The sequence below is a fragment of the Carassius gibelio genome, chromosome B19, assembly GCF_023724105.1.
Source record: "Carassius gibelio isolate Cgi1373 ecotype wild population from Czech Republic chromosome B19, carGib1.2-hapl.c, whole genome shotgun sequence".
NCBI classification, from domain to species: domain Eukaryota; kingdom Metazoa; phylum Chordata; class Actinopteri; order Cypriniformes; family Cyprinidae; genus Carassius; species Carassius gibelio.
This window is the reverse complement of record NC_068414.1, coordinates 29,473,606-29,489,557: the sequence shown is the minus strand read 5'-3', so window position 1 is coordinate 29,489,557 and position 15,952 is coordinate 29,473,606. Positions and strand designations below refer to the sequence as shown.

At 36.5% G+C, this 15,952-nt stretch overlaps 1 protein-coding gene across 4 annotated transcripts in view; it reads left to right on the top strand.

The window, feature by feature from the left end:
• Positions 1-15,952, top strand: part of LOC127978728 (zinc finger protein 40) — a 56,556-nt gene that overhangs the window by 13,724 nt on the left and 26,880 nt on the right. Inside the window, exon 1 of one of the 4 annotated variants that reach the window (XM_052583600.1) lies at positions 9,423-9,608. The exons of the other annotated variants lie outside the window; for them this stretch is intronic. Within the exon in view, the coding sequence (XP_052439560.1) occupies positions 9,602-9,608 (7 nt within the window). The 5' untranslated portion in view covers positions 9,423-9,601. Of the gene's footprint in view, positions 1-9,422; positions 9,609-15,952 lie in introns of those variants that run through there. 4 annotated transcript variants of the gene reach the window in all.

The window sequence follows — 15,952 nt, the reverse complement described above, 5'->3', positions numbered from 1 at the left end:
CTGCTATAAGCTGAAAGGGTTGTGCGAGTGTGTGTGTTCTTATACTTCAGGCTTGCGTGTTGCCTTATTTTCTCCTCCGAGCTGATTCACAGAGGTATTTCGGTGTGAGCGCTGCAAGTTTAATATTTCGAAGAGATTGTGTGTTTACATGCACATTTTCAGGGGATACGCCCACATACGCCCGTATACAGGAGTTTAGGCCTTCGGGTTTTGTGTTGAAAACAGCTTTGTTTGGCATGACAGATTAAGAAACCGTGTGGAAACAGTGTGTTTTGTTTCTCTCTCTGTGTTTTCACGCAGTCAGTGCACCACATGCTCATTGCCGCTGTGTCTGTCAGCATGCTGTAATGCTCTTTTCTTGTGTCTGTTTAAACGCATTGCAGTTCAAACACTACGGCACACTAGTGGACAGAATATTCCAGTGTGTTTTGTTTCTTGCGGTTACAAAAAACGCTGCTTGTGAATAAAAAAAAAATAACTCCAAACTTGTTAAATTTTACTATGCGGCTTTCAAGTTCATAGAACGGCACAGATGAATTAAATCCCAGAAATGTATCCCAGATCCAGTGAACATTCCTGCTGGTCTTAAATGTGTAACCCTGCAGCGATTGTTCTTTTTAAGCTGAACAGCGGTTTTGGGTGCGTTTGAGTCTTGAGGGCTTCTGTTCTAAAAGTCATAAAACTGCATTTGTGACCCGTTTTGTTTTCATAGGATTTTATTTCTAAGTGAAATAATGTTCAACAAGAAAAAATATATAATACAAATGTAAAACTGATTCATAATGTATTCACATTCATAATGTGTGTGTGTGTGTGTGTCTAATAAAATACTAAAATCTGATGTACGGTAAAAAAAAGGCAGCTGTGGTACCTTACCAGTTAAAAATATTAGGGATGCAACAATACCATTTTTTCAGATCCGATCTGATCCGATACCGAACATTCTGAGTATCTGTTGGATTAGCGTTGCATTTCCTAACAGGTGACGTCAGTCAAAATGGAAAGTCATTGTTCAAGTTGATAAAATATTGCAAACATTGAGTATCATACATTGATGGATTGTGCACAATAAGCCTATAGCAATAGGAAAGCAAATAGACAAAATTTTGATTTCATCTCAACTTTAAAGCAAAGACGTCATCTAACGTTGCACACTTCATTTTTTGTGAATGCGGCTTTGTTTGAAAGCAGAATTGCTCTAAAGATGTCAAACCTTGACTGCAGACCACCGGAAACCCTTATAAGGGTGTTGTGTAGGGCTTGCCTAAGAGTGTGTGCGAGTACGTGTATGTGTGTGTGTGTGTGTGTGTGTGTGTGTGCGTGTGTGTGTGTGTGCGCTAGACAACACTGGCAAAGCCTAGCGGTTTACACAAGCGAAGCTCGATCTAGCTGTTGCTAGGGCAACAGGAGCAGCATGAGACTGTGTGTGCAGGTGCCGTTCCTGCGTCTGACTGCGGGAGGAAGCACGGCGAGAAAGAGAGGGTCTTTTCTTTTTTAAGGAAGGAGGATTGACTGGCTGAACGATTGATTATCTGTGGGAGAGACCCCAATGGGAATGGGAGGATGATGAAAGAGGAGAAGAAAGGATTAAGAGAGAAGGAAAGGTAGTTTGATAGAGAGACAGCCCTGAACGGGAGCCCAAGGACCCAGCGGGAGTCCGGTAACCCGAGTGACTTTCATACAGAGAGGAAAGGATGTAATAATGCAGTAAATTCAGACATAGCAACTAATAAATTGATTATGTCGAGCTCCAAAAGTGCAAAAAAAAAAACACTATGAAAGACTCATGCTATATTTCGGGTCTATTCGCTGGCCAACACTGTACGATAGTGTTTTTGGGAGGTTTTTATATTTTGGGTGAACTATTCCTTTAAGGATTTATTTAGCCTATGTGTGCGTGTGTACTTAGATCTCACAGCCAGGAAAATCTGCTGCCTGCGCTGCGTTCTCTCTTGTGTGTTGTGTGTGTTTTCAGAGGCGCACAAAAGCAGATTTCCCCAGCACAATGCCAGATTCACCCGGTCCATTTTGGAAATTCCTCCAGTTCTGAAGGGGAATCTGGGCTTCTCCAGCAGCTGTGCCTACCGCTTTCCTCCTCCATTCACACATCTCCAATCCCTCGTGTCTTTTCTGAGGTCACAAGCATAACAGACAGTACAGAGACTCTGTATCATGAGACTAAAAACAATGAGGGCAAGTGTTTGTGGCAGATATCTGGTTTTAAGCCCAGCTGATGCTGTATATGACTGGAATGATAGCAAATGAGATGTAAATAATTTTAGCAATTTTGTGTGCACTTATTTAAATACACACTGTCAGTAAGCTATTTTTTTTCTAATCAGTTTTATTCAGCAAGAATGCATTCAATTTATCAAAACAGATATTTACAATGTTAGAAAAGATTTTTCTCTCAAACAAAAGCTTTTTTTTTTTTTTTTTTTTTACTTTATATTCATCAGAGAATCCTGAATAAAATGTATCAGTTTCCACAAAAATATTTAGCAACACAACTGTTTTTAACACTGATAATAATAATAATAATAATGATGAGAAAAATAAATGTTTCTCCCTAACACCATTACATCCAAAGTAGACTTTGAAATATATTTAAATCAAAACTTAAATTGTAATAATTATGTAATAATGTGTTTGGTCAAAAACATGCAGCCTTTGGTGAGCGTAAGACACTTCTTTCATATAGATTAAACAAATCTTACTGATCCCAAACTTTTGGGATGGTAGATGCTGTCAGAATAATACAATACATAATGTAGCATTGTAATAAGATAAATAAGTAAAAAAAAAAAAAAAAACAAGGTTGTGATGTGTTTCAAACATCCAGGTGAAATGACTCTATCATGTGGTCAAAAACTGTGCATTCTAAACATTCATAGTCCTATAAACCAATGAGAATTTCATACAAATGTGACCAGCTTTTGAAAATTTAATTTGCGATACTCCTGCTTGATTTTGAGACTTTTAAAATAGATATAGTACATTACCATCTGCCAAACATTTTGAGAAAATCTCTAAGACAGTCAGGAATGGTTTTAGAGTTTACCTTCTGTTCATCACAAGTGTTGCCATCACAGGCTTTCTCTTGCCCTTTGAATGTTGCAGTCTGTCCCTTAAAGGAAATGTTTGTGTTTCTGTACAGGTGTAAGTGTGTAAAATACGACTCTTCCCCTTTAAAACTGATTCACACCCTCAGTGGAAGAGAGCGAGAGAGTGAGTTTTGACCCTCACCACAATCTGTCCACCAGCAGGACACTTCCCTCTCTCTCTCTCTCTCTCTCTCTCTGATTTCAGCCTTGGCTTTGTCCTTGTCCTTCAGAGCTAAGTGAATTTTGTTATTTTCAACTCAGATGGAAAAGTCACATAATATCACATTCATGAACAGGGCTTGACATTAACTTTTTTGCAAAGTTACTAGCCACACAGCATTTTTACTAGCCACATTTTTGTTATTGTGAAATTACCTGATAAAAGTTGACTATGCCGTGCTAATATTTACTTGAACTAGATTAACAACCCTTTTAAATGTAAAACCACTGTACACACCTAAATCAAGACTACATAAATGTATAACAATACAGGTCATTATCATTAGCGCTGATGAGGTTGTGTGTAAAGCTCCTTTTTTTAAATTAAACCATGTATTAAGACAAAGACATACAAAAGTAGCTTCTTATTGCATAATAAAAGAGATCCATGGATGTAGAAGATTAACAAAAAAGATAAAAAACTAAACTAAAAAAAAAAAAACCCATTTAGGATTAGAAACGCTGTCTGTTTAAATATCCGAATCAGACTCAGGATTACTTTATTGAATCACACTGGGAAATTCTTTGTTACAAGTTGAAATGGAAAGTAGGTCAGTCTTATAACCTCACGAAAAATGCATGCCATAGTTCGGACAAAGTTGCTTTTATCTTCATTAAAATTTGAGGGGAATGTTCCTCTCATAATAAAGAACACATTTCAGTTTGTGTAACTTTTGTGCTCAGGCCCTAACAATGACCCGCATTTGGCCCTGTTCATGAATACAATGAATACATACAAATTTATTTGTATATCGCTTTTCAAAATACACTTTGTTTTAAAGCAACTTTAAAGAAAATCATGATGTTAATGTTTATAATATCTTAATATCTTTATCCTCATATTTAACAATTGTAAATTTTATTTCAGCTTAATTTCACTTTAAAAGTATATTTTTACTTTTAGTATCTTCGTAATAATAATAACAACTCTGCATTAAAGTCAATGTAAATTGTCATTCCCAACTAACTGACTGACCACTGTAGCGTGGGATTTGATTATATCTATAGATTTGTATTATTTTTTTTATCCAGAAAATGTGTAGTCCAAAAGGATTTAGGAACTTAGATATTCCTTCCTTTGAACCCAGAATAGAGAGAAAAATCCATTTAAATCCCGAAGATGAATATGTGATGACATCATAATTATATTTCTGGTTTATTATGATAAAGGGAGTGAACTAAATGATTTGAGAGGCACAGATGATTTAAATCGAAGAGGTTGTGAAATATAATAATGCTCAGTATTGATTTCTGCAGAGAAATGACCGTCAGGGCGTGCTTGGGAATAAGTCACGCTCACAGAAGGAGTCGAGATTGATTGCTGAACAAGAGCTAAAGAGGCACGTGAAAACGTGAGTGCAACAACCAGATGAATTTGGAGAGATTATGAGCAGGAAGGGGTTAAACCAGTCTGCCGTGAACATACTGAGAGAGTGAGCTGGAATGAATGGATGTATGAAAAAAATTGAAAGTTAGATGAAAGAAATGATTGGCAGAAAAGGATGAATGGGGAAGAGGTGGATTGATGTTGAGCAGGAGACGTAGGCGGAGTTTAGAAGGGGCTGTCTCCAGACGAGAGCCAATAAGGATTTTGTCTGAGCTATGGAGAAATATCAAAATTTAAGAATTCACATCTTCTCATTTTATTGGTACAATATTGTTATTTTAGTGTTTAGAATAAGTAAATTTTAGGCTAAATTAATTTAAGCACCATATCCTTAAGTGTCGCGAATCATGATTCTCAACTTGAGCAAATGTAAGAGGACTCTCTTTTTGTTATTTTCCCAAACAGTTTGGCATTTTCTGTTTAATTTTTAATTTTTTAATTTTTTATTTTTTTTATGTTGGATATATGTTATATAAATATATAAAAAGTGTTTGTGGCTCGTCTGCCCGTGGGTGCCCCCCCAAGCATAAAAGTGAAGCTCCACCTATGGCAGGAGATGGTTGTGGTTCATGCGTGTGCTTATTTGCCCTCCGGCAGAGCTCATATTGATGCATATCAGGGGCCGTTCCTTCAGCAGCCGTTGCTATGGGAATTCTGCAAATGGGGGTGTTCGAGCATTCCTGTGAATCTCCTCCGAGTCTTCCCTCTTCTTTCATAGATTCACAAAACAGAAACAAATTAGTTGGAAAACGCGCATTTCCTGTTTGGGGAACAAACGGGCGGCAACTGTCAGAATGAAGATTTCATCAGTGTTTGCACTGGAATGCTTGACTGTTGTGCAATTTATGTTGTACACTTTTGAAGTACTGCCATTTAAAAAAGCCTTTTTTTCAAATAGAGAATACTAAAAGAAATGTTTCATGGGTTGCTCTGCATTTGTTTTCAACATTGATAATAATAACTTTTTCTTGAGCAGCAAATCGGCATATTAGAATGTTTTCATTAATGATGCTGGAAATTCAGTAGGAATAAATTACATTTTAAATGTATTCAAATTGAAAACAGTTACATAAAAATATTTTACAATATGCCTGTTTTTGCTGTATTTTTTTTATTAAATGTAGCCTCGGTGAGCATAAAAACCTTGTTTTGAAACAACAAATTTGAATGAAGCATTATGCAAAGATACAATTTTAAACAAGTCACATGACCTCTTTATTTAGCGTGTTTAATTTAGCCCTTGAGTTATCATCTAACAAATAAACTATTTTGTGTAAAAATGTCTGATCACATGAATAAAAATTGGTTAATATTGTTTACGTCGAATTGAAACACCTGGAGATTGACGGTCAGATCTACTGCGTTGCATTGTGGGTTCAGTGATTTGCATAATGCATTCTACAAAAACCAGCCAAGCTGTGTGGTAGGATGTTATTCACAGCCTAGTCTTTGTTTTTATTTCTAGCTTGTAGTTAGTATTTTAGGATTTTTAGCATTTAAAGTATGAGTCTGTTTGTGAATGTGTGAGGGCTTGTTTATAGGATATAGGTTGTGAAAGTGTGTGTGATTTTTGTGTGCTTTGAGCGTGAGAACCGCTGGGCTCTGACTAACTGCGCCTGTGTGTGTAAGTCTAGGTGTACGATGACTAACTCTGTGTCCATGTGTGTGTCTGTATGAGTGTGAGAACAGAGCTCATCCACCCATAACACGCAGCTCTAGCAGGTTTTAACCAGAGATTCACAGACAGCTGTGTAGGTATGCATGAGCTTGTGTGTGTTTGCAAGCTTTCCAGTGTGTTAGTATCTAGTACACAGCTGTGGGACTGTGGTCCTCTATTTCTATATGTGTGTGTGGGTGTAGTTTACCACAGCAGATGACAGAAACATGTCATGATTATTACTGGCCATGTTTTTTTTTAGTTTTTATTTAGCACTTTTAGTCATTTTACATAGCCTGTAAATAGTCATTTGTGTGTTGTGATCCCTAAATGTGGTTTACAATATGAGTTTCTCATTGCCCGACACTGATATATAACTCACTTTTGTCATATAACATGCCATGTGATCTAAGGAAGTGAGATGTACACAGTGCCCTTATGCTTATTTTATATAATATATATACAAAAATTAATTAGCGTTGTCATTGAGGCTGTCTGTAGATTTTGAAAGACAAAGAAATTAGCACTTCTGTTAATGGGCAAAGTCAGTATGATTATATTACGATGTAGATCTCAACAGATTTGAATGAAATTGGTAAGTATCAGTATCAGTTTATGGTGATAATCTTAAAATGTTTCGATGTAACATCTCTGTACAGCCTAATTATGTGGTTATTGGTTGATGATCTAAAAGATAATGTTATATAAATGTGATTGTTAATTGGAAAATTATTCATCAAACAGCTTATACTGATCATAAAAAAAATATGTACTGTAAATCTGAATGTATATCTCAGTGTTTTGTGGTTACTGGTTTTGGCTGGATAACAAATAATTGGCCAGTTAGTTAGTAATCTCAAAATATTGTTCATTTAGTGGTTTAACAGCCTGTTACTTCTAAATATTGTAATTTTAATATCATAATATACCAAAAATGTTTATATAAATCCCAGATTTTCATTTGGTTATTGGTGGAAATTGATCATCAAAAATGTACATTATTTAAATATGAACATTTATTTTGTATATTGTTAGTTGTTTAAAGGCCATTGATCATTTCAATTATTAGTTATCTGTTGAGTTATCCGAGAATATTGTTTGATTGATTGGTTAAAAGCCTGTAACATTTTAATATTGCAAGTTGCAACTCAATATTGTAGTGTAACCTTAATCTGTTGTGATTTATTGACATCAGTTGACAATGGAATAACCAGCCCTAATAATATATCTACGTTTTGTTGTCCACTTTGAAATATCAACTGATTTAATGTGTTATTTACCAATGTCTCATAATATTGACATTTTAATATTGTAATGTAGCATAAATCTTGATACAGTTCTCAGAAAACCACCTGACGTTTTGGTAATTCTCCATTTTTGACAATCTAAAAGCGTTATACTATTATATGAATGTTTATGTACATTTCAAAATATTTGTTGATAATATTGACACAGTCGATCATTGTATTGATTACCGGCATCAAATGACAACTGGGTAATCAGCCTCCAAATAATATCCAAATTTTGAATGACTGTTGGTAGTATAAAAATGTAGTTGACTGTAAATCTCAGAATACTGGCTTAATTGCTGTAACTGGCCTGGTAGACTCAGATGTTTTTGTGTTTGCATCTGTGCATGTTTCTAAGCACGTTTATGTTTTTTTTGTTGTTGTTTTTGAGTGGGCGGCCATGCTGTGTGGAGTGTGTGGGCCCGAGTCGTGTATTAATAGGAGTGTGTGGCGGTAACGTGGGCGGCGACTCTCTGCAAGTGGGTTAGAAGCTAATCTGATGCTGACAAACTCTCGGCTTCCACCGCTGTGTGCGTGGCTCGAAGCGTTCAGCCGAAGGAATTAGGCAGCCAGATTCTTATAGACCTTCCGTCCTGCTTTGTGTCTCTCCCTCTCTTTTTCATTCGCTGAGAGAGGAAGTCAGTGTGGTGGTAGTCAGGGCTTTCCCTGATTTAGCGCAGGGATTAAAAACACTGAAAAAAGTAGCTGGCAAAAAAAAAAGAGTTCAGGAGGAGGAGACACAGATACAGGGAAGGAGGGAACAAGGGAGGGTTGGTAAACGGTAGCTATAGAGTGAGTGAGTGAGTGAGTGAGCTATCAATACCCAGCCGGCTTTTCAGACGAAAGCGAAAGAAACAGAAAGAGAGAGTTTCTAGGCGAGGTCTGTCCGCTGTGTTGTGGTCGGAGGTGGTTATGCGGTGTGTGTGTGTGTGTGTTTGAGAGAGAGGACACACTCTGAGGGGAGGTCCAGGCGTTCCCCAGCGGCGTTCCTCTGCGAATCAGGGAAATCCAGCTTGTCCTGATACAGACACACTTTCACTGGGAGACAAAATACTGAAGCAGCCCTGCCGTATATCAGCACTGCATGCTCAGGTACTCGATGTGGAGGTGTGCAATCATATGTATGCTGACTTCTTCTTTTTATAGTCTTGTTGACTAGTTCTGTTTTAAATATTGTATGATTGACTGTTTATGTCTTGTATGATTGGTCAGATTGGTGTTGCACGACTGCCTGGTTGATGTTTGCATTATATATATATATATATATATATATATATATATATATATATATATATATATATATATATATATATATATATATATATATATATATATATATATGCTTTGGGAAATTGCAGCTTTGAATTTGTATACATTTTTTGTTTGTTTAAAATTTAGCTTAATAGGTCAGTTTAAAAATGGTATACTATTTTCTAATTGTTGCTAAATTATTTCTAATTGTTACATTTTTAAAAGAATGGTTGAATGATTTGGACAGTTTGATTATTATTATTTTATTATTGAGTTTATTATATATATTTTTTTCAATAATATTTTGTTCAGTTTTGTGGTTGTAATGTTGAAAGTGTGCAAATGGAAAGATTATTCTGCTAGATGTTATTGTTTGTTTGTTTTTAAATAACTGCTGCAAGTTTTGCCAGCTTTTTTGGAGTGTTGCATTATTGGTTAGTTATGAATTATTATAATTTTTTAATGTTTTTTTTGTATGTATGTATTTATTAATTTATTTAGCATGGTGTTTGTATCGTCTGATTGTTGCCCTTTTTAACTGTTGCAGGAATAGGCCAGTTAATGTTTTTTAAAAACTAGTCAGCTTTACAGTTGTACGTGTGAAAGTGTGAAACTGGCCAGATTTGTGTTCATCCATTTTTTATAAACTGCAGAACGATTGGCCAGACTAACGCTTGAGATTTTGGAGGGTTGCATGATTGGTCAGCTTAATATTTTTATTTTATGAGCATGTTGTACATTTGGTCAGCCTTGCAGTTTTTCTGTTAATTTATTTGTTGTTTGATAGGTCAACTTAAATTTGCATTTTTGTTTTGATACTCAAATTTTTTTCTTGTGCATGTCAGATTACCCTAGGTAATCTTATGGTTGATTAGTGCAGCAAGGTCATGAAACTCTCTGTCTGGTCCTAGGGTTAATACTATTAATAAGGCCTACTTTATCACTGACCATTGCCAGAACAAAATTATACATGCTCTTCTTCAATTTTTTTTTTTTCCCTGTGTGACTATTTTGCTACCAGAGATTCCTGCTAACATTTGGGAGTCGTGATTGAGGTTCGGTGGGGTCACGGGGGATATTTCCCCTCCTCCACCCCGAGAACTGAGTGACTGATGGGTTGGGTGGAGAGGATCAGCCCAGAATGGATAAGCCCACAGCAGTTACGTAACTCAGTCAGAGATGGGCGCAGTGCTATAAACACACAGTACAGACCTGGCTCGAGAGTTCTGGTTTACATTAACACCAGAAAGACAAATGACCCCCATTAGCATTACCAAGAGTACTGTTAACAGAGTCACAGGATGTTTCATGCAACCACGTGTGTTTGTTGGAGGAAGAGAGTTTGTTTATGGACTGGGAGTTTGAAATTGTCATTTGATGTGAGACCTTCATCATATGGATGAATCAGACAGAGAGAAAGACAGGGAGCTCTAAGCATGAATCAAGTTAGCAAAGTAATGTTTGTTTAAGCAGGGCTCAACGGTAAAGATATGTGTGTGTGTGTGTGTGTGTGTGTGTGTGTGTGTGTGTGTGTGTGTGTATATATTTGTTATTACATAAAAAAAGGTGAAAAAGGAGGTGTGGGGGAATAGAGGAGAAAAAAATTTGATGAAATTAAGGTGTATGGCTTAAAATGTAAAGATGAAGGGAGAAATGGATAATTGTTATTTGTAGATTCTCCGCTTTGCTCGTCTCACTGTGTTAGATTACATAATGCTGCCTCCAGCCAGGCTCTAATCGGAGTGGGAAAACACGGAAAACAACTCACAAACACACACACACACTGTTCTGATGGTCTGTATCTCGTCATGTTGCTTTGGCTGACTCTGAAGCACCGGGCAGCCTGACATACACACGCTCACACACATGCTGCTTCAAAAGAGCCAACAGAAATCAAATCTTATTCTCACAATATTTCCCGTAATCTGGTGCCACAGATTTTGTGTATTGGCTGCATCCTAATTCAAATAGGTCCTGTGTAGACTAGGATTAGTGCAATGTTTTCAGTGGATTTAAAAAAAAATATGCACTGGTGAATATATTATCCACATTCCCTTGTGATTTGAAGGAGGAGTTTTGACAGAACAGTCTAAAATGAACACGTGTCATATAAGAGTACGAATGGGATTTGTTTAGTAAAGTGTGTAAAATGTTAGTTTACTTATGACCTTCGAGTTTCAGCATTAGATTGGTTTCAGGTTGAATTGTACAAAATGTAGTCTTCTCTTTGATGATGCAAGTGTCAAGATGATCTCATTTTACCATAAGAAAGAAAAATACTTGTTGCAACTTCTAATTTACATTTTGCAATTCAATTCAGTGGAAAGGTTGTCATATATCTTTTTGTTCTCCAGAATTCCATGTTGGAAATTATGGAATCATCCTTGTGTCACCTAGGAAGAACAAAATCAAATTGCTGTATACACACTGTAAAGTGACAACCACATTTAAATTAGACTGAACCTCCTAAGTTATCAATTTTATGTGTCTAGGGAACAGTCATTTCCTAAAAATTCCTGAATTGTGGAAAAGGGTGAATTGACATCCAAATGTAGCTGTTGTGTGTACATGGCCAGTGTGTTATGTGGTTTACAAAACAGTCCAGCCACACAAAACATGTTCATACTTCAGAATCCAAATGATTGTGACTGAAGAGAACAGATGTTGGTGTGTTTTTATCAGGTGATCACTACCGGATACAGATCCAAGGCCAGGTATGAAGGTATCGAAGGCTTGGGATTTTTTCTGGCATGTGCCATTCTGAGTCAGTCTGTATGAAGACAGGAAGTGTAAACTTCAGATGAACCAGCCGGAGGGACTCTCAGTTATTCCCAAACAGACAGAAAGAGCCCAGAGGGGCAGAGAAACACCTGTCACCTGTCTCCTGAGACTCTCTTTCTCACACACACACACATACACATATATGCAGGAAGTCAGATGATTAGTGTGCTGTTCTATTGACACCATAACATGACTAGTACTATTACTCATCCTTTAATAAACTTTGCTATGTAGCTCTGCTGCATTTGTGCTCCAGACATGAATGTCTCTCAATGCTTGTGTTTTGTTGGGGAGAGGTGTGATGTTACTTTACGAGGCAGATGAATGTACATTATTCATCTGGCAGACAATAAAACCAAAAAAGCCCAATAGACTTACATTACAGGAGGAACCTGAGTAATAACTAGAGGCCACAATCTGGAATATCACTGAGACATTAACCAACCAGAGCATCTTAGCAACAGCACAGCAATGCCATAAAAACCACTGGTCATGCTAAAACATGTTCGTTATTTCATCATGTAGATCATGTGACACTGAAGACTGTAGTAACGGCTGCTTAAAAAAATTAGATTCGCATCACCTTGTGAATTATGTTTAAAATATTTTCAAATAGAAAACGGTTATTTTGATATAATAATACTTCACAATATACAATTTCCATAAGAAAACTCCTTCAAGAACATAAATTAACATCTTAGTTATTTCACATTTTTGTCTTACTATCTATTTCTCTCTCTCTCTCTCTCTCTCTCTCAGCTTAAACTGTCTCAGGCTGTTTTCTAGTCTTAGCTGGTCTTTCAGCTGGTTTGAGAGAGGTTTTGGCCCCTTTTTCAGATTGTCAGACTCTGAAACAAGATTGGTCAGATTATGAGACCAGCGTAAACCAATTAAGACCAGCAAACCATCATAAGATGTTTTTAGCTTTGCCTTTTTTGGGGTTTTATATGAGCGGCAACCTCCCGCTCTCTCTATACTCTATATTCTCTACTAGTGAAGCCAATAAGGAAGTGACTAAAACTGTAATTCATCGACTGGCCGCTTGAGGCTGGCTGCAAAATGGAGTCAGTCCCATAGACTTCCCATGTTAAAATGCCCAACTTTATAGCAGAAAAAAAAAAACATGTTTACAGCCTGGTGCAAAAAAAAGATTTTGGTCTAAATAGCTAATTTTGGCCTTCATGACAACTGTGAGGGGGATGAATTTTTTCATAACTCATCTGTTTAAATCATATTAAGACTTAAAGTTCTGCATAATTAAGGGCGTGGTCACTTGGGTGACAGGTGTTTCGCCGCTGCTATCATCGCTGTCGCACTAGGTGGGCGTGGCTTCAGCAACCAACTCCCTCCTTTTTGCCTATTTTCGATCGGCCAGGAGAGTCGCGCGGTGACGCACTACCAAGATGGTGACGGCACGCTCTGCACACTTTAAGCTTCAAAAACGCTCTTAAGGAGTTTACGGGTGACGTCACGGACACTATTCCATGTTTTTATACAGTCTATGGTTTTATAATAAATTCCCCTGCTTGGCAAAAAAAAAAAAAACTAAAACCAGCCTATTCTGGTTAGAAGGTCTCATCTGGTTTAAGGATGTAGCTGGTTTAAACTGCTAGTAAATTTCTCGCAAACAGAAAAGTTCACAGGTAGCTCTTTTTTCTTTCTGCACTCATATTTGTTTAGGAAATAAAAATCTAGTTTGAAAACCAGTCTACAATTTGATGCTAGCTATACTGTTGTGACCAGTAAAATGGTTAACATGATGCATGTTTACAAAAACACCTCATTTGGATTTAACTGCTAAATGGATTCAGTTGAATTTTGTAGAAAGTACAGCTCTTTAGCCAATCAGTAAATTAAGGCCTAATAGCATCTACATAGTGTTATTGTTAATTAAAGCCTTGTAGGAAATTGTACCAATTTAATTTCTTCCGTTCTGTTTCTTTTACAGTGACACTTTGGAATTTCGTAACATATATAATCCAGGTTACCCAGCAGCACTAATTCAGTGAGAGAATTCCATGAATGAATGCTAAACATCACTGTCTTAATGAGCTCGGAGGGATTAGCATGTTCCCTCTAAACATGACCCATACGAATCTCCTCGGCTGCCCCGTAACACATGGCGTTTCCTGCCGTTTTAGCCCTCGTCATAATTACAGCGCTGTTGACTTGGCTAAATCCATTTAGCGGGGAACTCACAAATTCTCTTCCACATAGGCGGTAGCAAGTGTGGGCTATAGTTGTCGGCGGACGCTGCCTAGAGAGATTAATGTTCTGAGAGGGAGGAGGTGGAGAGTGACATGAGAGGTTACGCTAATTTAATGCGTTTGCATAAAGCCCGAAAAATCCTGCCCTCGATTCTATCAAAGAACTGCTTGAGATTTTTTATTTTTTTTTGGTTCTTGTTAAAGTAATGATGTCATGTGAGAACAATCTAGTATTGGAACAGTTTTCATAATGTAAGCTGTTTTGTATTAAGTTCTTACAAAATGGAGTTAATTATGCAGTATTATGTTTTAATATAAAATAAATAATATACAGTTTTTAAATGTTTTTTTTTTTTAAAGTGTCTTGTGCTCACCAAGGCTGCATTTGTTGGTTTGTTTTTTGGTTTGTAATATTTTTACACTTTAAAAAAAACCTGTTTTCCATTTTAAAATATTTTAAAGTATACTTTATTTCTGTGATGCAAAGATACATTCTCAGCAGCCTCTATGTCTGTTTTCAATGTCACATGATCTTTCAGAAATCATTCTAATATGCTAAATTGGTACTTAAGAAACATTTATTATTATTACTATTATTATTATTATGAAGTTGTGCTGTTTGTTCTGTTCAATATTTTTATGGAAATCCTGATATTTTTCTTACAATTCTTTAATGAATAGAAAATTCGAAAGTACAGCATTTACTTTGAATGAAAATATTTTGTAACATCATAAATTACTTTACACAATTGCTGCATAAAATTATTTATTTATTTATATATTTTGGTATTTTTTATTTATTTTATTTTGTAGTCTGAAATTATCCTTTGTGAAAAATATTGCATGTCTGTGGTGCTTATGTGGGCATCAAACATGGGCTGTTTTTGCCAGTATAAAGAAGCAAAATCCCAGAAAATAAATAAAAATATAATCTAGAGAGGAAAGCCAGTCTTTACTGCGTTAAACAGTCCATCTACAACACGTTGTGTAATTACCGTAAATGGCACGCCAGCATTCAAAAGAATGCATTGCCCTTTTCTTCTTTTCATACGGTAATATTAATTTTTGATGAGAGCTGGATTCTTTTGCTTCGCTGGAAGTAGGGATAAAAAAACCTCAGTGGCATAAAGGGCGGGAGTGAATGTGCTTTTGTGTTGGTGCGATACAGTCGCGATGACAGCTGCATTCTACACGAACTCCGCAATTCTCCTCTGAAAGGAAACGGTGATGGAAGAGAGATTTCTGCCTCCACTGTGAGGCCTTTTCTCTTTCTTATTATTCAAACTGTCCTTTTGTCACATTCAGATCAGTTTCAGATTCATATGCAAAGAGACTCTTATTGCAAAGCTGGATTCAGTTTGAGGGAGTGAGAGAGAGAGAGAGTGATTTCCTTTCAAATATGTGTAAAACAGGTACGTTTAAGCACAGGTACATTCATTTCTAGCCTCATTAGGTTCTAAGGACTTTGCTACAGTAGTTTGTTTGCTGCTACTTTTCTAAGGTAGTGAATGCATGATTTTCAATAGATGTTAAAACTGGCAAATAATTCCACAGAGTCTCATTTTTCTCTGTACATCTTTAAACGTGTGAAGTGTGTGTAACAGTCCCCTCTATGACCGTTTAACCATTTATTTTTAACTAACCAGTGAGGGGCTTTGGCTAACCTGCCAAAGTGTCCCCAATATGAAAGTATAAACATCTTATAAAATAAGAATATGGGGATTTCCTACGTGATTGTTTGTTTTTGCACTTACTTTGACCTTTTATTCATATGTAGCCTAAACAAGAATGTGTTTATGTAACTGTGAGCTGATAAGGTTTGAGTGTGTGTGTAATACATGTGTGAAATATGTCTGGGTTCTGGGATCTTTAAATCACTAGAACTTTGATGAAATTACAGAATAAAACATTCTTTGTGCAGTATTCTACACGCTGTTTTTTGTGCTGATTGGAAGCTATTTTTTTTAGGGTGTTCACACAAATGCACACACAGAAATGTTTCCAGAACAATCAGGGCTGAGAGCTTTTTTTTTTTTTTCCAAAAACAAATTACAAAG